The sequence below is a fragment of the Podarcis gaigeae genome, assembly GCF_964106915.1.
Source record: "Podarcis gaigeae genome assembly, chromosome: 16".
Lineage (NCBI taxonomy): Eukaryota > Metazoa > Chordata > Lepidosauria > Squamata > Lacertidae > Podarcis > Podarcis gaigeae.
Genome location: NC_139693.1, coordinates 14246416 through 14273840, shown reverse-complemented (window position 1 = coordinate 14273840; position 27425 = coordinate 14246416). Strand labels below are relative to the sequence as shown.

Below are 27425 nucleotides of genomic sequence, written 5' to 3'. Positions count from 1 at the left end.
GAGGGGTTCAGACTCACTGAGAACGTAAGAACACAAGGAGAGTCCTGAAACTGGATCAGGCCAATGGCCCATCTAGTCCAGCATCCTGTTCTCACAGTGGCCGGCCTGGTGCTCCAATAGGAAGCCTGAAAGCAAGTCCCAAATGCAACAGTGTTCTCCCCAATTGTGATTTCTGGCAACTGGTACTCAGAAGCAATCTGCCTCCAACAGTGGAGGGTGAACCAAGTCTCACCCTCTTTTAAAGCCATCCAGGTTGGTGGTTGTTGCTACCCCTTGCTGGTGTGAAGGGTGGGGGAAAGAACAAAATGGGAAATACCAACACCTGGTCTTATTTCCTTTCACCACAAATGTGGAATCATCTCCTGTTCCCAAACTGAGAAATGGCCAACAGCACTTTTTGAAGGCAACAGGCCAAAATACCCATATACACACACCAAACAAAATGTGGAAGACTTTTTAACATTTTGAACATATCAGCTGACTCCTTGAAGTTGCCTGCCATTGGGCGAGATGCTGTGACATCAGGGCAAACCTCTCAGAAAAGCCCAGGACTGAAGTGGGCAAACAGTGCTGGAAGCAAAGAGGTCAGTTTGGCCACATGGTGACTATAGTGAGCCTGCATTTAAAAATGCATAAGTTAGGGAGGATTTTAAAAGGGTTGGCAGACACAGGAGGCTTTAGAGATGGTTTCGGTCATTGTTATGAGCAAAGATGTGGCTGGAAGGGCTTTCTGAGTTTTCCCCACTACACTAAAAACTGCCTTAAGAATAAGAACAGCAACAGCAACAACAAAACAACAACAACAACACCATGAAAGGAAAGCACACATGAAAAGTTGAACTCTTGCTGCTGTTGTCCAGAAGTCCTTTGCAGCCTCTTCCAAGGCTTGACCTCTACATCTCTTCCAAAGCCCAAGGTGGCCAATGGAAGTAAAACCCTGCACTGAAAAGGGAGGCATCTCTTACCTTTCTGGACCTTGTCACAGAGGAGGAAGATCTCGTCTCCACCCAGGCAGCTCCCTGAATTGCGGTTCACACGGCAGATCTTCAACTCGGCTGTGTTGGGAGCACCTGGAGAAAGAGAGGGCGCCGGGGCCATCTTAATGACTCGGTGGCAGTGAGGGAATACAAGAGGCTGTGTTATGGAGACCATTGGTCCATCTAGCTCAGTACGGAATACACTGACTGGCAGTGGCTCTCCAGGGTTTCAGGCAGCCTACCTGGAGATGCCAGGGATTGAACTGGGTAACTTTTGCATGCCAAACAGGTGCTCCACCACTGAGGACCTTTGTTGAAAAATAAATATCCCAGTCCTCATGATTCTGAACAAAGGACCGAATTGAAAAGAGACATCTGAAGCTGCCTTATACTGGTCAGACCATTGGTCCATCAAGCTCAGAACTGCCTGCACTGACTGGCAGCAGCTCTCCAGGGTTTCCAAATCATGATTTAACGGAAGCCCCATTAATTTCAATCAAGTAGTTAGTGCACCTAACTCTGATCTGCATCCATTCCATTTCCTCAGGGATAGAATTATTTACTTGTTGGATGAAGAAGCTGCTGTTAAGTTGCTCTGAGACCCTCAGATAGAGCAGGATGCGAAAATCAAAAACCAATGAATGATCAGTGTTGGGTCTGCTCCACTGTCCATCCCTGATTGGTCCTTCCCTCTCTAATAAAGGTAGCGGTGTGCGTCAGAGCCACCCCCCATTAGCACTCACGATTGTCATAGATGGGCTGTGAGATTGCCAGGGGCAGCTGGACCAAGCGCCCACTGCCTGCATCCTGAATCCACACCTGGAAACAGAGCCGAACCGCGTTCAGGTCATAGTCTCCTTTTAGCTCTTCCATGGACACTGGAATCAGGGGCAGGCGGGGAGGGAGAGAGAAAGCAAGAAATATAAACAATACAGTTAAGTTTAGAAAAGGGAAGTAAAAATTGTGCACCTGTATCTAGATGGTTCAACCCCTGGAAATGACAATTAAAGAGAATGAGGCAGCACAGGGGTGGGTCAACTGTTTTCAGCTTGTGGTGCAGATTCCCTCCTGCGCAACATTTCAGGGACCGCATGCCAGTAGCAGACAGAGCAATGAATGCAAATCTGAGCCTGGAGGGCACCCTGGTATGTCTGACGATGGTTGGGCTTAGCTGCTGCTTTTACAGGGATAGGAAACCCTTTTCAGCCGGAGGGCCAGATTCCCTCCTGGGCAATCTTCTGGGGGCCACATGCCAGGGACTGTCAGGGCCAGAAGCAAAAGAGTGGGCAGAACATCAGGTGTGAATTTTAGATTTCTACAGAAGGCTAGTTTCTAGGCACACCTGCACACCCCTCTCCATCCTGGCAAGAGGCATTATCAAAGTTTAAGGGCACATTCTAGCTGGTCTAGAACAGTGTGAATCAGGGTGAGTGAGGGGCATGGTCTAGGGAGAGCCCCAAGAGCCACACAAGGAGGCCTGGGGGCCGCATTTCATCCCCGGGCTTGGCATTGCAGCATCTCTGAGACAGCAGGTTGCAAAAAAGGCCCTTCTCTGCTGGAGACTCCAAAGCAGCATTGCTGGTCATCACATGCACAGAAGGTGGGAGAAATAGTCTGAGCTAGTCCAAGACAGCTTCTCACGTTCCAACAACACACCCCTGCCCCCCACAAAGCCCTTGACCACTGTCACGGCCGACAGCGCTCCTCACCATTGAACGGGTTGTTGTTGGTTTCGATCCGCTTGGCCACGGCCTTGTCCAGGTCTCGTTTCCGCACGCATTGGATCCCCAAGTTCTGGAAGCTGGGAAGGAGCACATGGAGCAGGCAGAGGTCAGTGTGCAGCTTGGAGGGAGGGGGAGAGGGAGGCACAAGGAGGTGAAAGGCATCGGGTGAGAAGCACGGCTGCTTCCCCAAACACCAGCGAGGAAGATCCCCAAATCATCCACCTTCACATGGAGATGGTGATGCTCTTAACATTGGCCCATCAAACTTGCTTTATTCTTTGTACAGACTCCTGTGTAAAGAGCCAAGCGCCCCACTCGCACTGGGCTGCCTGGCTGCTTTTCACGCTAACTTTTCTCCTCGCAGATCAAGGTTAAATGGCCGACAGTGAAACCTGCAGAGCTTCAAGCAGCCGCCATCAAAACATGGCCCACAACTACTCCTCTTGGGTTTTCACCTGCGTAGTTTTTTATTTTGGACTTTGCAGCTGCAGTGGTCGTGGAAGGGCAGTAGCTCAGCAGTGAGCACACCTGCTTTGCACACCGAAGGCCCCGGGTTCAAGCCCAAAGGCATCTTTGCGTAGGGCTGGGCAAAGATATGCTCTCTGAGACACTGCAGTTGTTCATTTAGTTTGGCAGCTTCATCCCTCAAGTTGTGCTTATGTTTGCACTTTTGTTCGCAGCGGTTGATGCAAATAAATAAACACCCACCCCCAAATCATCCTCCCAAATGGCCAGAGAAAAAGACCGGGGGTGGGGGGGGCAGATACCCAGCTCTCTCCCCTTCCCACATCCGCTCACCTGTGGATGGAGCGCTCTGGAGACAGCTCTGCTTCATAATAGCCTTCTTTGCAGTCCTTCCCCACCAAGTCGTGCGGGTGGGGCCGGTAGGGGACCTCCTTGGTGACCAGCGAAATGCGGACCTTGCCTGGGCCTGTATAGTTGTGGATCTGAAAGCAAAAGGCGGGGAGCTGATGTGTGGCAAAGGCTGCAGCTCAGAGGCAGAGCATCTGCTTGGCGTGTGGGAGGCCCTTGGCTCCATCCCCAATGGCATCCCCAGGAAGGACTGGGAGAGACACCTTGCGCCCCTGAGACCCTGGAGAGCTGCTGCTGCTGCTGCTTCAGCATCTCTTAAGTCCAGTGTTCACAGTAACCTTGCAGAGTAGGCTCGTATGGGGATATGTAGCTCAGTGGCAGGTACAGCAACTGCCTTGCATGATTCAATCCCCGCTGGCATCTCCAGGTAGGGCTGCCTCAAACCCCCAAGAGTCATAGAACCACAGAATTGTGGAGTTGGAAAGGACCCCTGAGGGTCATCCAGTCCAGCCCCCTGTAATGCAGGAATCTGAACTAGATCATATGTGACAGATGGCCATCCAACCTCCACTTAAAAACCTCCAATGAAGGAGAGTCCACAACTCCCAGAGGGAGTCCATTCCATTGTCCATACAGATCTTACTGTCAGAAAGTTCTTCCTGATGGTTAATTGGAATCTCCATTCTAGAAACTTGCAAGCCGTTGGTATGAGTCCTACCCTCCCGCAGAATGACACATGACCTCTTTCTTCACCAAGAGCCTGGAATGTTTATGATCATTCCATGCCAGCACACCAGTCGGTGTCAGGTGCTTCACCTCCGCAAAGGGCAATTAAAGTACAGTGGATGCTCGGGTTGCGAACGTGATCTGTGTGGGATGCATGTTCGCAACCCGCAGTGTTTGCAACCTGCAGCAGCGCGTCTGCGCACGCGCGGGTTGCGATTTAGTGCTTCTGCGCTTGCACGACCGCAGAAACCCAGAAGTAACCCATTCTGGTAACCCGAAAAAACGCAATCTGAAGCATCTGTAATCCTAGGTATGACTGTATCCTTAAAACGATGCCTTTTATTTTGAATTTCACACTCCCATGACCACACATACAAGCCCTGCTTCAATCCCTCAACCCCCCAAATACTTCTAAGTAACACTTATTTCTAGAAGAACCCCCCACCCCACTCCCAAGTGCTGTGGGGCTGACCTTGATGGTGGGGTGGGTCTTGGTGGTGTCTGTGCTGCGCTCCCCGGGAATGGAGCCAGCCAACCGCCCTTCGCACTGATAGCGGAAACGCATGCCACGCTGCTTGGGCTGTTCAATTATCTCCACGACAGGAGTGCTGCTTGTGGGAGGGTCTGGAGGGAGACAAAAGACACACCTATATTAGTACTATATAAATTGTTAGTAAATCCTACCAATTGTTGTCGTTTTTTATTTATACACCACTCAATGAGAAAACAGGATTCAAAGTGGTTTTCAGAGCATAAAAAACAGGTGTGCAGACATGAAAATGTGAACGCACCCCCCCCCAAAACATGAAAAGCATCCAAGATTAAAATACACAATGAATCAATCCCACAGAAACAGCAATTAAAACAGGACTCTCAGGTGGAGAGATCAAGAGACACCCTCCTACAGAAGCCAGAAACACTTGGCTATTGTGTGTTTTTGAAATAAGCCAGGATGTAGTTGGAAAATGCTTCTCTCTCTCTCTCTCTCTCTCTCTCTCTCTCTCTCTCTCTCTCTCTCTGTGTGTTTGTGTGTAGACAATTTTTTTTTATTTTCAAGGGCAAGCATTACAAACACAAAACAGGGAAACACTAACTAACAGGTAAGTTACATACAAAAAATAATAATAAAATACAATGCCCTATACATAGATTCTCACCAACTCTGGCGGTGTGAGCTCACACCAACAAATCCAAGTGCTTCGATTCTTTCAGGGATAATCACCTCATCAATAGCAAATAATACTAATGTTAGTCAGGCACCTGCATTGCACTGCTTTCAACACCGGCTAAAATTGTTTTTGTTGTGTAGCACAGCCTGCTAAGACATGTAATTTTATCACTGTTAGTTTATTTGCTCTCACACCTGTTGATTTTATCTGTATTTTGAGAACTGCATTACGCCTACTGTTTTTATCATATTACAGAAACCTTGCTAAATAAAAAATGAGCTATTAATGAAAGCCACCCCATTCCTAAAATGAAAATGATAGGCTTCTCTCCCAAGTTAATTCAATTTCTCTTTGGCGCCAGGCTTTAATCCCGCAATGGGGAGATGGTGTTGGGACCCCCAGAATATGGTCTGAAGAAAGGATGGGGAACCTGTGACTTTCCAGGCATTGCTGGGCTCCAGCTCTCATCAGCCTTGGCCAGCATGCCCAATGGTCAGGGGAAATGGGAACCTTAGTCCAGGAACATCTGGAGAGCAACAACTTCCCCACCTCCGGTTTATCCCTCATCTGCACTACACATTTAAAGCAGCACCATACCACTTTAAGCACACACGGCTTCCCCCAAAGAATCCTGGGAACTGTAGTTTGTTAAGAGGGATACGAGTTATGGGGAGACCCCTATTTCCCTCCCAGAGGTTCAGTTCCCAGCATGGCTTGACAGTCAACCCCTCTTCACTTGGAATTCAGAGAATTGTGGCTCTGTGAGGAGAAACAGGGGTCTCCTAACAACCTTCAGCACCCTTAAAAAAAACACCACCTACAGTTCCCAGGATTCTCAGGATGTGGGGTGTGGGTGGGAAAGCCATGACTGTGTACCTAACCTGCCACACTGGGCTGTTGTGAGGATTAAATGACGGGGAGAACCACGTACACCCCCTTGAAGAAAAGGAGATATATAAATGCAATGAATATGAGTAAAATGTATAGCGCTGAGATGGGGCTTTTGTTGTTGTTGTTTAGTCGTTTAGTCGTGTCCGACTCTTCATGACCCCATGGACCAGAGAACGCCAGGCACCTCTGTCCTCCACTGCCTCCCGCAGTTTGGTCAAACTCATGCTGGTAACCTCGAAAACACTATCCAACCATCTCGTCCTCTGTCGCCCCCTTCTCCTTGTGCCCTCCATCTTTCCCAACATCAGGGTCTTCTCCAGGGAGTCTTCTCTTCTCATGAGGTGGCCAAAGTACTGGAGCCTCAGCTTCACAATCTGTCCTTCCAGTGAGCACTCAGGGTTGATTTCCTTCAGTATGGAGAGGTTTGATCTTCTTGCAGTCCATGGGACTCTCAAGAGTCTCCTCCAGCACCATAATTCAAAAGCAGAGATGGGGCTTTAATCCAAGCCAAACCCCAGCGCTAGCTGTCAGCTCTAAACAGCTGTGTCAGTGCATACAGACTTTCTTTCCCCCAACTAGATTCAACATTCGAGCGGAGGGGAATGGCTTTTGGGACAGAAGTTCATGATAAATATATACAGTGGTAACGAGTTACATACGCTTCAGGTTACAGACTCTGCTAACCCAGAAATAGTACCTCGGGTTAAGAACTTTGCTTCAGGATGAGAACAGAAATTGTGCTCTGGTGGCTTCACATTAAGAACAGTTTCAGGTTAAGAACAGACCTCCGGAACGAATTAAGTACTTAACCCAAGGTACCACTGTATTTTTGACGCCACTGAAGGTTTTCCTTTTTCAACGAGCCTTTTGTGCTCCCCGCCCCTCGAATGTGGATTTGGAATCGTCTCATATATGATTTTAAAAAAAATATTGTTAATAACAAATTGCTTTGAGGCATTTCATACAGTGGTTTTTAAATGAATGCGAGAGTTATCAGAAGCCTGAGCCCTCTTGGTGGTGGGCAAGGTGCCCCTAGGTACACATCACACCTTGCGAACGGCTGACTCTCAATACTTTTCATTTAAGAGGGAAAGAAGAAACAGCCTCTCCACCTTATTCCAATCCCCCTATATGCAGTTGCCCCTTGCTGGGATCTGCAGCAACAACAAAAGGTACTTTCCCTGAAAATTAAGAACTGCCTGCCAACTTTCTGTCTGGACGGAGAAAGGAATGTTCCCAAAGTCACACGGGCAGGCCTATGTGTGTCCCCTCCTGCTCCCCCCCCCCCTTGTCAAAAGGGGCCCTGTTTTTACTCTGTCCTGTTCTCTCACACGGTTTCCTCTGGGAGTCAACTTCCCCCCTCCCCCTCCCAAAGTTGGGGATTTCCCGATCCAAGCTTTGAAGCAATACAGGAATTTTTTCTTTTTCTGCTAGATTAAGTCACAGGCACAAGCAAAGTCCAGCCAAGCTTGGCAGCAGATGGTAACTGCCTTTTCCACTGTGCAGGGACAGAGGCCCCACCCCTCCAAAACTGTGGCCTGACCCATCTGTTTTGCTTGGCAGAATCAGTAACCCTTGTGTTACCTGCGCCAGACTCCTTCGCCCGGGCTATTAAAAAATGAATTAAAATGCAGGGCGGATCAACCTGAGAAGCTAGAGAACTCTCCCAAGACAGGGGAAATCCCCACAACAGGGAGAGGCAGTACAGCAGGATCCACATCCACCAGAAATCAATGACCTCACCCTCCACCGACACTGTGAAGCCAGGAAACAAGGACTAGAAGTCATTTCTCTCTGCTCCAGTCACAGAACCTCCCAGCCAAGATGTGAATTAGGACTTAGAAATCAGAAACTGATTTATTCAAAATCCAATAAGCCCCTGCTCTCCTTAGCTTGGCCCACAACTTATTTCTGCTCTTCTAGTCACCCCAGGTGAGGTTTACATCTTTGTCTGTCTCTTGACCATTGCCCCTTTCCGTCACAGAAGCCAGACAGCGACTGCAAGCATTCCAACAGTTGTTCCCTGCCCTGCTGGAGCAACATTCCACAACATTACAAGGCAGCTCAGCCAACCCATGTGAGAAGCTCCACCACCACCAATTATACATGCCCAACAACTACTCCCCGCCCCAGCCAATCACTATCTCTCTACCCGGAAAAACTTTTAACTCCTGACTCGGCATCTTTTACAGCCAGAAAAGCTTTTGTCTCCGCAGCAGCCAGGTGTAAGGGATGCAGGAAAAGAAACAGAGGGACCATCTCTTAGAATGCTAAAAATCATATACCAAAGGTGTGCATGGCTTCAGGAGCAGTACAGTGTCCAGGACAGGATCCTGAACCCCAGAATAGGATCCTGGACAAAAAGATCTAGCTCATAGTAGAGGAAATTCACAAATACTGTATCCTCCGATTCTTGGAGAGTAAATATATTACTGCGTAAAGCTGGATCGCTGAATTTCTGGTGCCAACAGCACCCAGCAATTAAAGATTTTTCCTTTCTCACCACCATAAATCCTACTCCTGCATTTATTATATTTTTTTATGACAGCCCCTTTACCACTTCAAATGAGTGATATAGGAAATCTCAGTGTTTCAGAACATGCCTCTGTTTTTTTCTGAACTGACTTTTTTGAGTTTGTCTAAGAAGTCTTGCAACAGGTGGCCCGACACTGGTATTTTAACAGACAAAGAAATGGTGAAAAGTCTGGTAAAGCATGTTACTGAATATTTTTTGCTTAAGTCATGCCTTCATATGGGATTCCTTCAAAGCAGCCCTTGGGGGCCAATGCAGTTCTGAAACTAGTGTTCGAAATCACTGCAATGGGAACACTATTTCTGCTCTTGCTTGCAGAAATAAAACTCCTTGAGGTGAAACATAAAACCACGAGTAGTGAACATATTTACAAAATGCTTCAAAAGATACCAATACGATACTAATAAAATCTAAAATCACTGTAAATTAGGGTACTTTTTTGTTTTAGGAAGAACATAAAGGTTATAAACATTTGTAAATTCAGTGCCACAGGGCTTCTATTTTTTCTTAAACAAAAACAACACTACAACTTAGATCTTTATAAAGTTTATAAATGCTTTTAAATAAAATAAATAACATAAGCAAAGTGCGTGGTATCAGGTTGTGTTATTCTGAAACGAATAATAAGTTCTAAGAAAAGCTTAAATCCCATCTCCTTCCATTAAGGAAGTGGAAAATTGAGGGGCACTATCCTCCCCCTTCCCCAATTCAAAACTTCCCAGGAAATACTGTCATTTGTGATATGAATGACAACGACACGAAACCAAGACATGCCACTTACCTGGAAGACCCCAGTTATGTTGCAACAACAACGGCAGGAGATCTGGAGGAAGGAAAGAAAAGAAAACACCAGCATGAATAACTGTGGAAAGTACAAACCTAGGAAACTGCTTCTAAAGAGTCAGATCACTAGGCCATCAGCAGCCCTAAAGCTGCAGAATTCCCTCCCCAGGGAAGCACACTTGGCACCTTCACTGTATTGCTGCTGTTACCTGCTGAAGAAACAACTCTTTAACCTGGCCTTTGATATTAGAGGTATGTTTTAGGACCCACCCTGTTCTTCCATTTGTAAATTGTATTTGCATGTTGTTGTGACCTTCCCTGGAGCCTTGTGGAGAAGGAAGGATATGAATTCCAGTCATGATGATAATGATAAAGATAATATTATGGTGGCAAAAATAATGGCATCTGCACCAGCAGGGGCTCCCCACTAGGGTTTCAGACAGGAACCTGTCTGCTGTACTTGGAGATGCTAGGGGTTCAACCAGGGACGTTCAGGTGCTCTGCCACTGAGCTACAGTCCCCCCCTCCACCAGCAACTGAATGCCATGTCTTACTCAATACATAATCCATACATAGGCAGCAACTCCACACAGCTTGACCACCCAGCATTAGCCTTGTAAAGACTTCAGCCGTTACTTCAACCGCTGCGGTCTGCCAAGCAAAAGGTGTGTTGCTCATGATCACTTGACACTATGCAGTTAAGGAAATGATCCCAAGCCTGCACTCTTGCTTAACAGGATCAGCTCGGTGTCCACCTCCCCAGCAGGCATTAGGATATAAGAATGCTTCTCCTCCACTCTCCAAATGATCACAGAGGCCTCCCATTTATTCCCTGTTTGCAATGAAGTTCCTTGAAAGGAACCCTCTGACTGGCAGCCAACTTTTTCAGGCCATGTCGGCGCACTCTGATTTTCAAGCGAGCGCTGTGGGTGCTGCTACCCCCTTTGCGTCTCTTCTCCCGAAACACGGGAAAGAAAAGATACGTGTGCACTTCAAGCTTCCAAGAGATCAGGGTAAAAGTTGGATCTGGCTGACTTACACTGAACCTCGAAAAGCACATAGAGCTGAAAGAGGAAGTGGGGAAGAGAGTCACTTTTCCAGCTTCCTGCTTAAGGCCTGTGGACCCTTTTTACCCCTTTAAAAAGTAACTGTGCTCGCTACCTTATGGCCAAGGGTCAACAATACCATGTGTGTGTCCGTGTGCATGCTCAGAGGCTTTGGAGCACCAGGAGAAAGACTGAAAGGGCGCCACCTGACACCACACTGGCGACCGCGTTGTAGTCAACAGATTCTCCCCAAACCTAATTTTAGTCTGGGGAGGGGGGAATTAATTCTCCCACAATTGTGGTTCCCCCAACACACACACACATACACATTTCAGTATCTGAGGAATTTTCCCATCATCCGATAAAGGGGAAACAAAGTACAGCTGCCACCTGTATTCTGAGGGTGATGAACCTTTCCCAGAAATCCTATTCATCCTGATTTCCGGAAAGTTGACAAGGGGGGGGGGGCAGCAAGAGTCCACAGAGTGGTAAACTGAACTGGCAGAGAAGGTGACACGGGGGGAGGAAAGTAAGCAGAGTAGAAAGGAAAGGGAGAAGAGAGACAGGAATACCCACAGGTGAAAGGAAGTAGAAAAAGGCAAGAAAAATATAGGGCAAAAGGTGTTTTTGAGAAGGTAAGGAGAATGTGGAAGAAGGGATGAGTAAGAGAGAAAGAGGCAACAGGAAGATACCTGGTGATAGAAAAGATGGCAAAAGAAGGCGAGAGCAAAGAGAAGGTGGAAACTGAGGGGGGGGGGAGGCAAGACTAGCGATGCAGGAAAAAAAGTAGAAGTAGCTAAATAGAGAAGAAATGAGAAAGGAGGTGGTGAAAGTTATGGAAAGCGAGAAAGTGACAGAAAGGCTTTCTGATTAAGAAAACGCAACCATTGTAAAAGTGAGCATGACTTCAGTACTGAGGAAATGTAATTAGCAAATAGGAAGAGAACCTACCCAGTTGATGCTGACACAAAACCCCACACGTACACCATGTAAAAGAATGTTTCACCCCCCTTCCCCAACCTTATACCGCATACAACACTAACGTCTCATATCAAATGTAACTGATCTGTAACAAAGAGACTCTACAACCTGAAAAAAGAGACAATGCATGTACTTTTGTAAACCAGGAAAATCTTTTAATAAAATTTATTTAAAAAAGAACTGAGCATGACTTGCCCTCTTGCTTAATGTCTACCATAGCCTTCACTGAAGAGAAAACCCCCAGAAATCAAAAGAGGATACAACTATTAAAAGTGTTCCAAAGTCTGACTAACAATACTTGGAATACGGCTTCACTTGTTAGCTTGCCAATACCTCAGTGTGGCAAGACACTGCCTGGTACTATTAAGTTTAAATCAAAAGTGAAAATGCGAATGATGGTCTGGCTGGCAGTCAGAAATGGGTCTCTAGTCTGGACTGGCTGAAGATCACAAAAGCGTGTTTGGGAGCTGGAACTTTCATACAAAGCTTCCAAGACAGAGAACAGATACCTTAGGTTTTTATGTCTAATCTAGTTTAATCCTCTCTTTTTTCCTGAAGTGGCTTGTTATTCTGTAGTATATGTTCAGAACCATTTAGAAGGGAACCCTCTAGGTTAGATTACTTTTAAGTAAATTTCTGATTGGCTCCTTACAATATTTAATTTCACAGATTTTGTCACTGGTTGATACCACACTCTTCTCCAAGGAAGGAGGCAGGCTTTTACTGATCTCAAATTCATATAAGTATGTGAAACACCATTGGAGCCATTCAAATCAGGTGACTCAAGGCCCTGCAAGGACTTACAATGGGGGTGGAAGTTGTTGCTAGACTACAGTTCCTATGATCACTGGCCATGCTAGCTGGGGCTGATGGGACTTCGGAGTACAACAACATCCAGAAGGCCACAGGCTCCCCCATTCCTGCCTTATACCTCCCTTCCAGAACCTCCTTTCTGCAAGGAATTCTGCACATACTCAGAAACCCATGGCTCTACTCAAACAGGTACAAATGGAACGAGTTAAGTCACAGCCACTTTTTTTGAGATGTCTGAATGACGGATCAGTTTCGTCTAATCTTTCCCAGTTTTCCAAAAGAAACTTCTGTACAACATAGCAACAGCTTGCTGTGTTAACAAGCTGCTTCTCTGCAATTTCTCACTAAAAATCCCCCCTGTGAGTTCCAACGAACAGCTACCAAGCCACCACTTTTAATTGTTTTTCTCCTGCTCTTCAAGATGAAAAAAAGAGTTCTTATGTTTATTTCACAAGGTCTGATTAAAGCCTGTACGTTCTGTACTTTGGCAAAGTAAATCTGGAACACCTTGTGCTTAGTATTTATGGAGTTGGGTTTAACTGAGGGGTCCCTTGCCAGAGCCCACCCTGCCAGAGCCCCAAAACTCCTAGGGCAGGGAAAACCTCTACAGCCCAAGGGCCAAATTCCCTTGCAAGCAGCCTTCCAGGGACCACATCCCAGTGGCGGGCAGAGAAATATGTATGGAAGGCACAATTCCAGCTATATTCCAGCCACGCCAAAGCCGAGAGGTCAGCACCCACAATTCTCTCCACCCAGGCAAGCAAGACACAGGTCCAGGACACATTTCAGACAGACACAAGTTCTGGAGGAGGGCAAAGACCAGGGCAAATGAAGGCCACAGGCTGGGGAAGAGTCTCAAGCCCAGAAGGGAGGCATGCTGAACCACATTCAGCCTCCAGGCCAGAGAGGTTTCCCCACCAGTTTCTGTTTAGTGCATGTCAGGAGGTCCGGCCTAATAGGTGGAAGACTTTCAAGCATGCTTTTTTTCTTTCTTTCTTTCTTTCTTTCTTTCTTTCTTTCTTTCTTTCTTTCTTTCCTTCCTTCCTTCCTTCCTTCCTTCCTTCCTTCCTTCCTTCCTTCCTTCCTTCCTTCCTTCTTTCTTCTGGAATAAAGACTTCCTCCCCACTGGTCCATTGCAGCCACCCGCAGAGAGCGATAGAAAGAAAAGAGAAAAAGGTGGGAGGCAGGCCTGTGTGTCATGGAACTGCAGGCTCGCTTGCACGCACACAACAACCAGAGGCCAGGATACAAATGTGGGCCTCCCCTATGTGAAACGGAAGCTAAAACTGCTAATGTTAAGTAACGCCAAGAAGAAAAAGATCAAAAGGCTGGACTGCCCTACCAGAGGCTGTCGTTACCCTGCAGCACAGAAAAAAACGCTCTGAAGGTGGTAAAAGGGTGCTGAACTAAGCTTCCTGGATTTAAAGAGAGAGAGAGAGAAAATGCATGCACACACAAGTTTCTAGTCCTTATGGCTTCAAGGGCAGGCTTGGAAGAGGCTGGGCAATGGCTGCCAATGTCTCAGGTGACAGCAAGGCGGCCAGATAAAACTACCAGCCTGTGTCTAGCAAAATAGTAAAAATTAAGGGTGCTAAACTAAGCTCTCATGCACATCTTTGCAATGTTTTGTTGCAGCTGGAAAAACTGGCTCTACTGGGTGCAAAGTTTAAATAAAACCTAGACATAGAACATTAATTTATCTCTCTTTTTAAACACAATCTCAGCTATACAGATTGACACACAAGTGTGCAGAACTACAGAGCAAGGCAGCTGGGGCTTTAAGCGTAGAAAATCCAAATGCAGTTGCCCTGCCCAGCCATGAGCCTCTGGATTGGTGAGGGCAAGTCAACTCTCTCTTTTTCTCTCAACCTGAAACCCACCTGAAACCCTACGTTTAAAGCACATGGCTTCCTGGGAATTGTAGTCTGTTACGGGTGTTGGGTGTGAGGCTAAGCTACAATTCCCAGGATTCTTTGGGAGAAGTCACGTGCTTAAGATATATGGTGTAGATGTTTATATCAACAATCCAAACAGAACATGTAGAGCATAGTTCCTGAATATTCAAAATACATTTCTTGCAGTTACATTTTGTTCTATTTCCTTGGTTTCCGATCATAAAAAGAGGGCACTGCTGGACCAGGCTCAGAGGCCCACCAAGAGGACCTGGGGGCAATAGCCGCTCTCCCCACTTGCATTTCCACTCATGGAGGCAGAACATAGTCATTTTGGCTAGTAGCCGCTGACAGTCTTATCCTCCATGAATTCACCACATTTGTCACTTTACGAAAGATAATGCAACCAAAGCAACATAAAGAAAAATAGGGAAAAGTTAAAAAGGGAAGGGGGAGCCTGGGTTAAGGTCTATTTCTGACCATATAAATTGGAAATACAAATCTGAGCTGTGCAAGTCTCAAGAAAATGTGACTGAATGGTCTGGTATTTCTTCTTTGTTCTCATGCTGATACGTCGCCAGTTCAAATAAGGACAAGGAATGTAACCCATCACTGCATGCCAGGCAACTTTCTCCCATCGTGCAACTCAGAGCGAAGCACAAATGGGGTTCCCAAACAGTTGAAAACCCAAGTGCAGAGCAGACCCATACCAGCTTAGCTTCAGCGAAGTGGTACAGCCTCATGTGCCTTCAGACCAGGGTTTCCCCAAACTTGGGACTTCAGGTGTTGTTGGACTACAACTCCCATCTTCCCTAGCAGGATCAGTAGTCAGGGACGATGGGAATTGTAGTCCAAAACCGGCTTCCAGCACTGAACCGCTATGGGTTGTACCCACTGAAAGTCACTTGATCCAGGGACAGTGCACATATCTATTTTTCTTAATGGTGACGTGGACCATTCATAACATAAGAATATTCTTTGAAATTGCGAGCAGGGCAGTGGGGTGGGGTAAGTGAAGACAAGCTACAACAATGAACTACAACATTGTTCACTGCTCCTGCTCAGGCTGCACAGAAAAAGGCATTTTGGTTCCTGACTTTATCTGATTGTGCAACTAAACTATAATGGATAGAGTTCTACAGGATGTGTTGCTAGTGCTGTGAAAGCAGTCAAGATCCAAGGATCCCTAAACATGCACGTCCAGAGGGTGGAGATGTCAGGCACCAACCAGCCTGGCGCCCAGTCATCTCCACTTGGTCACAAGTGGCTGATAAAAAGGTAAAGGAACCCCTGACCATTAGGTCCAGTCATGGCCGACTGGGGTTGCGGCGCTCATCTCGCTTTATTGGCCGAGGGAGCCGGCGTACAGCTTCCGGGTCATGTGGCCAGCATGACTAAGCCACTTCTGGCAAACCAGAGCAGTGCACGGAAACGCCATTTACCTTCCCGCTGGAGCGGTGCCTATTTATTTACTTGCACTTTGACGTGCTTTCGAACTGCTAGGTTGGCAGGAGCAGGGACTGAGCAACGGGAGCTCACCCCGTTGTTGGGATTCGAACCGCCGACCTTCTGATCGGCAAGTCCTAGGCTCTGTGGTTTAACCCACAGTGCCACCCACATCCCTAAGTGGCTGATAGTCAGGTGCAAAACGCACCCGCTAATTTCAAACACTGTGTGTGGCCCCAGGAAAGTTATCCAGAAAGGAATGCGGCCCTTGGGGTGAAAAAGGTTCTTACACACACACACACACACACACACACACACACACACACACACACAAAGTCACCCAGTAGGAGAGCTTCATGGCTACATGGGGTTGAATCCAACTAAGTTCTACTCAGCATAGACCCAATGCAATGAGCCTATGCTAGTGACGTCTATTGACTTCAGTGGATCTCGTCTGCATAAGATTGGTAGCGGAGCCAACCCATGGCTTCTGAACCTACCCTCCCCAGCCCTGGTCAGACACTCCTAACCACACTGGCTCTTGCGCCACCTGATGCCACAGCAAATCTGCTTCAGTCTTTTTTAAGGTGCCACAAAACACACTGTTGGGGTTTCTGCTGAATGAGACCTTACACAGTTTCCCCTTAGGAAAACAAAACTGAACAACACACAGGCATACCACACAATGCAGAAGCTGAGACAGCCCCCCGCCCCAAGGAAAATTGAGTTTCAAAAACAGACACATAATGTTCTTTGTTTCGGGCCCCAAAAAGAGGAAGTTTGAGAGAGACACATTTCCAGATACCCAAACGCTGACAGAAAACACAAGCTTTAAGAAACGGGGACCGGGTTCGATCTTACAAGAGAAAAGGGAAAAGAAGGGAGAATAACCAAGGGTATTTCTTGCCTAGGGGATATGGAATGCAAATGAATTGTAGAAACGCCATAATTCTACATTATTCTCTTTTTTTAAGAAAGGTGCGTGCAGGTGTGTGTAAATGAGTGTACATGGAGAAAGAGTGACTAAACTTTTTTTTTAGGTAAGGAAATAGAAGGTGCCAGGATTCAAATCTACCTCATGATCCATACTCTGATCTGGAAGTCCTACTGACAGGCTTTCACTGCACATGCTCAGAGGGTCTCCCACTGACTACCACTTTGCAAACAGTTTCTATGATCTGCAAGGAGTTATTGTGTCATTTATCAGAAAGGAGAGAGAGATAGCGGACCCAAGTCAGTCTACCCAAAAAAGCTGCTGCTTGTTGTTTAGTCATTTAGTTGTGTCCGACTCTTCGTGGCACCATGGACCAGAGTGGACCAGAGCACGCCAGGCACTCCTGTCTTCCACTCTCTCCCGCAGTTTGGTCAAACTCATGCTGGTAACTTCGAGAACACTGTCCAACCATCTCATCCTCTGTCGTCCCCTTCTCCTTGTGCCCTCCATCTTTCCCAGCATCAGGGTCTTTTCCAGGGAGTCTTCTCTTCTCATGAGGTGGACAAAGTATTGGAGTCTCAGCTTCAGGATCTGTCCTTCCAATGAGCACTCAGGGCTGATTTCCTTAAGAATGGAGAGATTTGATCTTCTTGCAGTCCATGGGACTCTCAAGAGTCTCCACCAGCACCATAATTCAAAAGCATCAATTCTTCGGCGATCAGCTTTCTTTTTGGTCCAGCTCTCACTTCCATACATCACTACTGGGAAAACCATAGCTTTAACTATACGGACCTTTGTCAGGAAGGTGATGTCTCTGCTTTTCAAGATGCTATCTAGGTTTGTCATTGCTTTTCTCCCAAGAAGCAGGAGTCTTTTAATTTCGTGACTGCTGTTGCCATCTGCAGTGATCATGGAGCCCCAAAAGTAAAATCTCTCACTGCCTCCATTTCTTCCCCTTCTATTTGCCAGGAGGTGATGGGATCAGTGGTCACGAACTTAGTTGTGTTTTTTTTTTAATGTTGAGCTGCTACCTTGCAATAAATGCAAAACTAGCCTGCTGGGGAGCAGATAGAAAAAAAGACCGAGAGCTCCGTCCTTCTTGAAGCAGTCCACTGCATTCCCACTGCCCTGTTGTAGTAGTTAGAATGTCAGACTAGGACCTGGGAGACCAGAGTTCTAATCCCCACTCAGGCATGAAGCCCAATCTGGGTGACCTTGGGCCAGTCACTATCTCTCTGTCCAACCTCCCTCACAGGGCTGTTGTGAGAATAAAATGGGGGGGGCGGTTAGAAGCATGTATGCCACCTTGAGTTCCTTAAAGAAAAGGTGGGATACAAACATAATGTAGTTAATAAGTACAGAAGACGGATGGAGCAGCCTCTTCTCCCACCTTCTGCTAGCCAGCTCACTCATCTGCATGCCCTTCCTTCTCACCTATGGTGAAGCAGGCAAGGACTTAAGGAGAATGGAGAGTTAGCACACAGGATTTTCCTACCTTAACTGACAGAGCTTCTTCAGGGTCTCGGGACTGGCGGTGGTGCATATCAACGTCTACTGGACCAGGTTCAAAGGGGGCCCACCTAGTCCAGGATCCTGTTCTCACAGGGGCCTACTGGATCCCCACGATGGCAAACCCATAAGCAGGACCTAAATGCAACAGTGCTCTCCCCACCTGCCATTCCCAGCAACTGGTGTTTAGAGGCCAAGTGCCTCCAACAGCAAAGATCACAGCCATTGTGGCTGGTGGCCAATGATACCTTTATCCTCCAAGTTCATGTTGTCTAATTCTCATACAAAGCCATCCAGCTGGGTGGCCACTGCCACAACTTGTGGGAGCAGGTTCCATCCTGTAATTCAATAGCTCTGCTACCTGAGAGCCAAGCGCCAGGAGACTGAACCTACATGCAAAGTCTAGGCAAGTGGTTCTCAAACTTTTTTTTGAGCAAAAGCTGGCTTGAGGCACATCAGGGGTTTTTTTGTTGATAAGAAATACACTGGAAAACAAAAAACTATATTATACTGAAATGCTTAAATGTTTCTTTGATTGTCCTTGAATCTTCCCATCGTCTCCTGGCACACCACCCACTTTAGGTCTAGGGCTAGGCTCTCCCCGTGCCATTTAGGCCCTCCTTAAAGAGCTGCCTTGCAGCCAGATGGACCGTTGCCCAACAAAGACCAGTACTGCCAAGCTGGCTATTGGCTCTTCCCAGTTACAGGCAAAGATGGACCTTCCCTGTTCCTATTACAGTACCTAAGAATCCTGGTTTATGGCCTGGAACAACTTCCTTGCCAAACTCATATATGCAAATCTGGACTCGCAAGGGAGACTTCAAAGAATGTGCAGAGGGGGGTTGGGGGGGGCGTGTGAGCTAGCCCCTCTCCCACCATCCCTCCCCCTCAATTCCATGCATTTGACATTAAGTACATAAAGGTAAAGGTAAAGGTACCCCTGCCCGTACGGGCCAGTCTTGACAGACTCTAGGGTTGTGGGCTCATCTCACTCTAGAGGCCAGGAGCCAGCGCTGTCCGCAGACACCTCCGGGTCACGTGGCCAGCGTGACAAGCTGCATCTGGCGAGCCAGCGCAGCACACGGAACGCCGTTTACCTTCCCGCTGGTAAGCAGTCCCTATTTATCTACTTGCACCCGGGGGTGCTTTCGAACTGCTAGGTTGGCAGGCGCTGGGACCGAACGACGGGAACGCACCCCGCCGCGGGGGTTCGAACCGCCGACCTTTCGATCGGCAAGTCCTAGGCGCTGAGGTTTTACCCACAGCGCCACCCGCGTACATATTTCCCTCCAAAACATTTCTTATTGAGTTTTAACATACAGACCTGATGCGCACACATTCTATATATGTGCCGATTTGCTTTGAGTGTGCAGAGCTCCTGAGGAGAGAGCCTTGCCCAATCAGGGCCCCACCCCACACGAAGCTCCACACATGCATCAGTGCAACTATATAGAACTCCTTCTAATGCACATCAAATGTGCAGGTGTGAGAGAAGCATGTTTGTGGGCACAATGGTGCAGCCCCCTCACCCCATTATTGTCCATATCTCAGCTGGTAGAGAGCACGAGACTCTTAATCTCAGGGTCATGGGTTCAAGCCCCACGTTGGGCAAAAGACTCATGCATTGCAAAAGATTACCCTCGTGGTCCCTTTCAACTCTACAATTCTATGAAATCGTCAGTCAGATTTTATTTGTCTACCAAATGCAGATTACAGCCAGAAAAACCACATCTGGGACATCGCTATTTGTAAAAAAAGAAGAAGAGAGAGACTGGGTTTCCACCACATACCTTTAGCAGGGTCTCTACACCCAGACAGTCAGAATCCAATTGCAAGTTACGTACATTCTCAAGCCACGCAGAGTAGCTCGACTTCTGCACTGCAATTATGCTTTTCAAAAACTTTCTTCTCCACATCGTTCGCCCCCCATGTAATCCCTGCATGGTGCCAGTGATTCCCGGAGATTGACCTTCTGTATGCAAAGCACATGCTCTACCACTGAGCAACAGCTCTTCCCAAATAGGAACATAGGAAGCTGCCCTATAGCATATCAGAGCACCGATCCATTTGCTTCAGTATTGTCCACACAGATTGGCTGTGAGTTTGTTTTACTTAATCCTGCTGCCTTGAGATGTCGGTGGGCAGCTAGACTTGGGACATTTTTCGTGCAAAGTATGTGCTCTGCCAGAGCCCTACATTCCATCCCCAAAGGTAGAGGACAGAGGTTCTGCTGGAGAATGTAGGGATTTGTCCCACTCCCACCACTACCCTTGCACACTAAGCAAGAGCCACAGATTTGAACCAATTCCCTGGCTGAGGGTCTTTCAGAGAAGCTGTTCCCATGAGCTTCCAATGAACTCCAGCATATGCACATATCCCTTTGCAATGACACCGTGTTCAAAATTAGCTAGGCGCCAGCGCGTTTTGCATCTGGCACAGGTCTAATTGCGACCATGTAGAGATCTCTGGATGCCAGGATGTTGACTGGGGAAAGTAAAATGTCCCTTAGAGAAGGATCTGAAATATTTCCCTTGAAGCTTGGATTTGTTTTATTCTGCATTGTTTTATCTGATGTCTTAATGTGTTGTAAACTGAGATTTGTTCTTTAAAATATAAAGTGGTACAGAAATGAAATGGACAGCAACCACCATCAATGGGGGGGGGGGGAATGGTGCCTAGACATTCTGTAAGCTAGGTTTACAATTGGATATCTGAGCTTCTAACACTGAATGACACCTAATTCTAGATGGAAGCAAGCAAGCTCTGATTTCATGCTGGTCACAGAAATGCAAACTGTACAAGCTCCACAACCACGAGCTTGTATTTGTCTTCACCACCAGCTATTTCATTACAGTAGCACCTCGGCTTATGTTACCCTCGGGTAATGTAAACTTCGGGTTGTGAAAGCGGCAAACCCGGAAGTGTTTCACCATGCCTGCATGCGCAGAAGCGCTCTACTGCACTGCGCACAGGCGCATAAGCGGTCCCTCCGGTTGCGGAAACCTCGGGATCCAACCGGAGCTCTGGAACGGATCCCATCAGCAACCGGAGGTACCACTGTACTTTCATCCCAAAGAGCTCAGAGTGGCAAATGTGTTTCGTAGCTCCCATCCACTTTATCCACACAAAGTGTGTAAATGAGGTATGGTCAGGCTTAGAGGAAAGATAAAGAGCTTGGTGCCCACAGATGTTGCACTACACCAGCCCCAGCCAGCAAGGGCAACGACAGATGATGCTGGGAGCTTTGGTCCAGCAACAAATGGAGGGACACAGTGTCCCTGCTTGTCAGGGCTGGTCACTGGCATAGCCTTGTCAAGGTGCACAAGGAAAACTAAGCCAGAAATTCTGCCCATTCTTTACTTTTGAGGCACAGGAATAAGGGTGTAGGCATTTGGGCCTTCGGAGCTATGCTGTAGCTAGGCCTGCCCATTTTGGAACAGGTCCCAGTTATCTTGCCCTGCAACTCAGAGACATGGAGAGGCCAGAAGATGAAGCACTTCCTGTCCTGACGGAGTTTTGCTTTTCCCCAAAACAAATCCTTCTCATTGGCTTGAATTCTAAAAAACAGCACCATGCCAAATTGCTTTGTGCTTTGCGGGAGAGCCCCAGAGCCTGTTGCTTAGTTTATATGATAGCAACTGCCTTCACCACTGCATTAACTACAACACCGCCTCCTGCACACGTGGGGCTGGTGAAAAGAGTTTCAGATAGGATACATAGGATAGTAGCCCATGCCCCAAGGAGTTGCATGCAGACTTCATGCCTTGGCAGCTCCAGGAAGAGATGCTTAAGATCCCCAGTAGCAGCCACCACCTGGATAAACTGGGGGGGGGGGGGACCTTTGGCACATGGGCCAAATTTGTCTCACAAGACACGTTTCCCAAAACCACACCCACCCGCCCCCCCCCCCACGCCAGATGTCAAATGCATCATCAGATGCAAGGTAGGTACAGACACATGTCAGCTGGCTGGGCAACTGAGCTCCCTGTGGGAAACTCAATTGTGCAGCCAATCCCTGCACAGCACAGGCTTGAAGTCAGGGCCCATCAATGGTGAAGCAGTGATTCCAAATCTGCTGATCAGCAGCGCCTCAAAGCAGCATGCAGGCCTCTTTAAAAGTGTCATGCGGTGCTTTGATGTCCTAGGGGTCATTGATCACCGCCTGATGTCATTGTGATGTCAGATTCAGCCCATGAAGGGTATGTGAGATAAAAATTTGGCCTGCAGGTCAAAATCCGGCTTCCCGCTCCCTGGGGTAGATGGTGGTGTTAGACAAGCTACCTAAAGCAGCAGCTATGTTCATACATCACAAAAACCCAGGGTTGGTGGCTTATTATGGTTCATCAGGAACAGTAGGATATACATGGAATCAATCAATGTCTCAACACAAAGCTAACAGGACCAAACAACAGCTTCTCGCAGCCCTAGCACATTTATTTTTCTCACCATGGTAGGCAGAGCCGTCACCTCTGTGATTCAGGAACATCAACTAAGGCAGTGACAGGGAACCCTGTGGTCCACCAGATATTGGTGCACTACAACTCCCATAACCCATGTGCAACGCCCGTGTCAGCTGAGGTTGGTGGGAGTCCAACAACATCCGGTGCTCCAGAGAGTCCCCATCTCTAAACAAACAGCAGAGTTTTAATAAACGGTGCAGTTTTTGTAATTTGATGTTTCTTTTTGAATTTATGAAAGTGTACAATGTTGTTTCTCCCCACTGCCTAAGGCAGGGTCTGGGGAACCCATCACCCTCCAGATGTTGGACTGCATCTTCCATTGTTAAGGCAAGCTCCTCCCCAATATTTTTTTATTATAAACAGTGTTTTTTTTAAAATAAATCAATTGATCATCCCTGATCAATGGCCATGCTAGCAGGAGCTGATGGGAGTTGTGAGTCCAACAAACACCTGGAGGGATGCAGGTGCAAGAGGTAAAAGACCAATAAAAGGAAGTTTTTTCATTTCATGCAACTGTCAGAATTTGTTGCAGCATAGAGCCAGTAGGGCAGAGTACTTTAGAGTGGCAGACTAGGGCTGGGGGGCGTCATCAGGTTCAAATCTACACTCAGGTGGGCAAACTTCAGCCAGTCACTACCGCTGAGCCTGGCCTACCTCACAGGACTCTAATGGAGGGAACATACATACCTTTGTTAAAAGGTAGCATCATGATGACAGGGAAGAATCATTTGGGAAAGGATGAGCAGCTTTATCTGTTCCCACCCTAGCACATAAGAATTGGTTAGAGGGCACACATGCATCACTGCCATTCATTAAAAACATTGACAGTTTTGGATTGTATTAGTCGCACCCAAGAGTAGGTCCATTTAAATGAATGAGATGACTGACAGGTCTCTTCATTTCAAGAGGTCTACCTGGAGTAGAACTCAGCTGGATACAACCCAGATGAGTACACTGACCACATTCTCACACAGCACAGCAAGATATGATGGCCAGTGTTAGAAACTGAGATATGAAAGCTAGGAGCTAAATGGCACCTTAAACCTAGGTTATGGGCGCCACAATGGAGTGTCTAGGCATGCTTTTTAATAACAAGAATACAAAGCTGAAAATGAATGAACTGCAGCTAAAATTTTATCTTCATTTTTCACATAGTCTAGTCCGCATCCTAACACTGCAAAAAAAACAAAGCCCTACTTCCCCTCCCTGCCCACCTAATATTATTATGAGGGTCCCTTCTCCGGTCTTCAGAGAGTGGCTGGAAGTGGGGAGGCAGAAAAAGGTCCTGCTTTCCTTCCAGCAGTGGTAGTTTTAATCTGAAATTTTAGGCGCAATACTGCACCCTGAGCTCAGAAACTGCTTGCATTAATGAAATTCCCTGTCACAAAACTGCGCTTAGAACAATGGAAGTTTCGAACGCTGATGATGGGCACTAGGATGCCCCACAAAGACAAACAGAAGACAGCAACATTCCAAAGATCATCAAAAATCTAAAATACCTGAGCAAGTAGGAAGGTGGCACCTAAAAAGCTTGCAAGGTGAACACCAGATGTGCCCCCCATGAGGAGAGGATCCCTAAGTTTAGCTGCTCCCCCCCTTCGTGAAAGCTTGAGGTACATTTGAGAAGGGTAAATTTGAGAAGAACTCTAACAGAAGATCTGAAGATGCATGCAGGCTGATAATACTACATAAACCATAATCACTACAAAACTACAGAAAGTCAAATATCATTGCGCATCAACCAGCACTAAATAATCCAGAAAGGATAACCAACTAAAAGCATTCGGGACCAGCCGTGTTGGGGACAAACCTCTATTACAAGTTAATTCCTCCCTGCCCCCAGCTCCAACAGCAAAATCGAAATTGTGAGCCCTATCAGTCGAAGACAAAGGATAAAGTGCACCAGTAGGAAACAACTCAGAAAGGAGCCATTAGTGAAGCACATAGGAGCAATTTCTTCCAGGAACCAGTCACAGGTCCAACTTGTAAGCAGGCTTGGCCAACCTGGTGCCGTCAAGATGTTTTGAACCACATCTGGCTGGTGGAAGTTGTAGCTCAAAACATCTGGAAGGCACCAGGTTGGCCTAGAAACCTACAAAGTGTGCATGGTGTATCATCACCCCCACCTCCTCCTCAGATGCCCATCCTCTCATCCCAACTCAGAGAATGCCCCTGCTGCAAGAGGAATACCCCCAACCAAATACCACTCCCTCTTGAAATCAGCCAATCGCTAGGCTCATTTTGCACCTGGCTATTGACCACTTGGAACCAAGTGAAGAAGCCCAGGCACCAGGGTGGCACCTGACACCTCCACCATCTGGAGAGGAATGCCTGGGGATCAGTGGATCTTTTCACACACTAGCAACACATTTCATTTATTGCTCATCACATAGGTAATGTTTATTAAGAAACCAATAAACATTTCTCCTCCTCTCCTCCAAATCAGAGACATCTCACCTCACACCTTCCTAGTTTTATTATGTTTTTATATATAAAATTATTATTATTAGTTAACAGAGGACCAACCATTTCCCTCTTCCTTCCTAACTCACCCCTTTAACCCTGGCCTTTGACAGGTAAGACATTTTTGTGGGACCCATCTCATCTTCCATTTTTGTTTTACTCCGTACACTGCTACATTTGCTCAGGATTGCTTTGTTTTAATAGCTGCATCTGAAAATCGTTTTACTTGCATGATTACATTGCTGTAACTCAATTTGGAACTTCACAGCTGAGGGAAAGTGGTTTTTTTTAAAAAAAAACATACTTAAGAATTACTGAAATCAACACAAGATAGCCACTGCCATTATTTTCAACAGGTCTACTCAGTGTTTTTCTTCTTTTAAAAAAATGTACCAGTACTGCGTACACTTGAGTACCCCCAGGGGAGAAAAAGCACTGGGCCTTCTCTTAGCGGAGGCAGCACTGGATCCGACCCATAACTGCTTGCAACTCACCAAACTGTTTCTGTGTGTATTTGTTAATGTTTTGTATCATTGGCTAATGGCACAATGTATTCTAGTGATTTCAAATGTAAGCGAATAACAACGACGACGACGACGACGAGGAAGAGAGTTGTGCATCATTTGCTAATGGCAAAGTATGTGTTTGTGTTGCCAGATGCGTTGCGACGTGAACAACAACAACAACAACGAAGTGGAGGGGGGAGAGGAGGAGGAGGAGGAGAATGCACACCCCTCCTCCCTCCACTAAAGCGGGTGTGGGGAAGCCCCACATCTGGGGCAGAAAGGCAAAGATGCCCCCACCCGCGGACCCACAAGTGAGAAGGAGGTTGCAAGCAGAAGGCAAAGGCACTCACCGTCCATGTTGGCAGCCTGGAAGCCCCCCTGGGGCAGAGAGTCCCCCATGCCAGTTGGGTGGGGAAGGTGCGGGGGGGACACCACCGCCACGCAGGCCTTCGGGAGCAGGAGAAGAGGCGCCTCCAAGGAAGGAAAGAAGCCAGCCTAGAAGCCGTCGGTGGTAGGCGGCAGGCCCAGGCTCCCTCCCCGCCCCCCGAGTCCCACTACTACTACTACGGCGCAGCAGGAAAGGGCGCTCGCAGGCGGCGGCGGAGGCGAGACACGCAGGCGCACCCAGCCCGCTCCGCTGGAACCTCGGCAGCAGCAGCAGCAGCAGCAGCAGCAACGCCTCGGGGCCGGAGGAACCACCGCCACCCCGCCCCACGTGACCCCGCCGCCTGCCGGGAAGGCGCCGCCTCGCGCCCCTTCTCGCTCGCGCCTCTCGCGCTCATCCTCGCCGCCCGCCTCTTATGCAAATCGCGGGCCTAAGGGATCGGGCGCAAGTGCCTTACCTGGCTCAGGAGGGAAAGGGAACCTCCGAGGAGAGCCCAACCTGGATTCTGTTGGGTTTTATTTTTTTAAAAAAAGCAATAATAAATATTTTATTAGTGTTATGTTGCGGGTGACAATCTTTTATTCTGTGAAGCGCCCTGAGATTTTATGAGGAAGGGCGAGGTATATAAATCTTAAGAAATTTAAAAGTATGCAAGCCCAAGAGGCGTTGTGCGTCCCAACATCCTCGCTTCTCATGCGCCTCTCCAGGTGTGGAGAACCTTCAGCCCTCCAAATCTTGTTGAATTATAACCCTTCTCAGCCCTAGTCAAGCTTGGCTGGTGGACAGGAGTGATGGGAGTGGAGGTTTAGGCAAATAATAAAAGGAGAGGAAAGCAAGGAGACGACCTATGAAGGGGTTGCGGGGTGGAGAGGCAACATAACAAAAGCTATGTAATATGAGGAATGAATTAAAAGGAAATATATTTGAAATATACTCAGAGTTCTGTAGTAATTTCATGCTCTCTATTGCAGTTTGTAAAACAGTGATTGAATTGCCCCCCAAACCTCAGGCTTTTATATACAGTACATTATTTACACAACAAGTCCCATCTGATTGGCTGATTCTGCTTCCCTCCTGGAGCCTGATTGGTCTTTTCCTGCAAGCCAATCAGTTGTTGCAGTCTAGGATCCTACTTGCCTATTGTTCTAAGATCCAAGCTTAGTAAGGTAAAGGTAAAGGGGTAAAGGGACCCCTGACCATTAGGTCCAGTCGTGGCTGACTCTGGGGTTGCGGCGCTCATCTCACTTTTGGGCAAGGACGCCGCACACGGAAACGTCGTTTACCTTCCCGCCAGAGTGGTACCTATTTATCTACTTGCACTTTGATGTGTTTTCAAACTGCTAGGTTGGCAGGAGAAGGGACCGAGCAACGGGA

At 47.4% G+C, this 27425-nt stretch overlaps 1 protein-coding gene across 2 annotated transcripts in view; it reads right to left on the bottom strand.

Moving 5' to 3' along the window:
• The window catches only part of RELA (RELA proto-oncogene, NF-kB subunit), a 31747-nt gene extending 5293 nt beyond the window's left edge, over window positions 1-26454 (bottom strand). Inside the window, exons 1-7 of one of the 2 annotated variants that reach the window (XM_083716294.1) lie at window positions 26017-26454; window positions 9615-9656; window positions 4713-4864; window positions 3500-3648; window positions 2687-2778; window positions 1721-1855; window positions 966-1070 (exon numbers count right to left, since the gene is read on the bottom strand). In XM_083716294.1, the coding sequence (XP_083572420.1) occupies window positions 966-1070; window positions 1721-1855; window positions 2687-2778; window positions 3500-3648; window positions 4713-4864; window positions 9615-9656; window positions 26017-26065 (724 nt within the window). In that variant the 5' untranslated portion in view covers window positions 26066-26454. Of the gene's footprint in view, window positions 1-965; window positions 1071-1720; window positions 1856-2686; window positions 2779-3499; window positions 3649-4712; window positions 6041-7476; window positions 9657-26016 lie in introns of both variants that reach the window. The other variant, XM_083716295.1, reaches the window with a different exon arrangement.
• Between the last annotated feature and the right edge of the window lie 971 nt (window positions 26455-27425).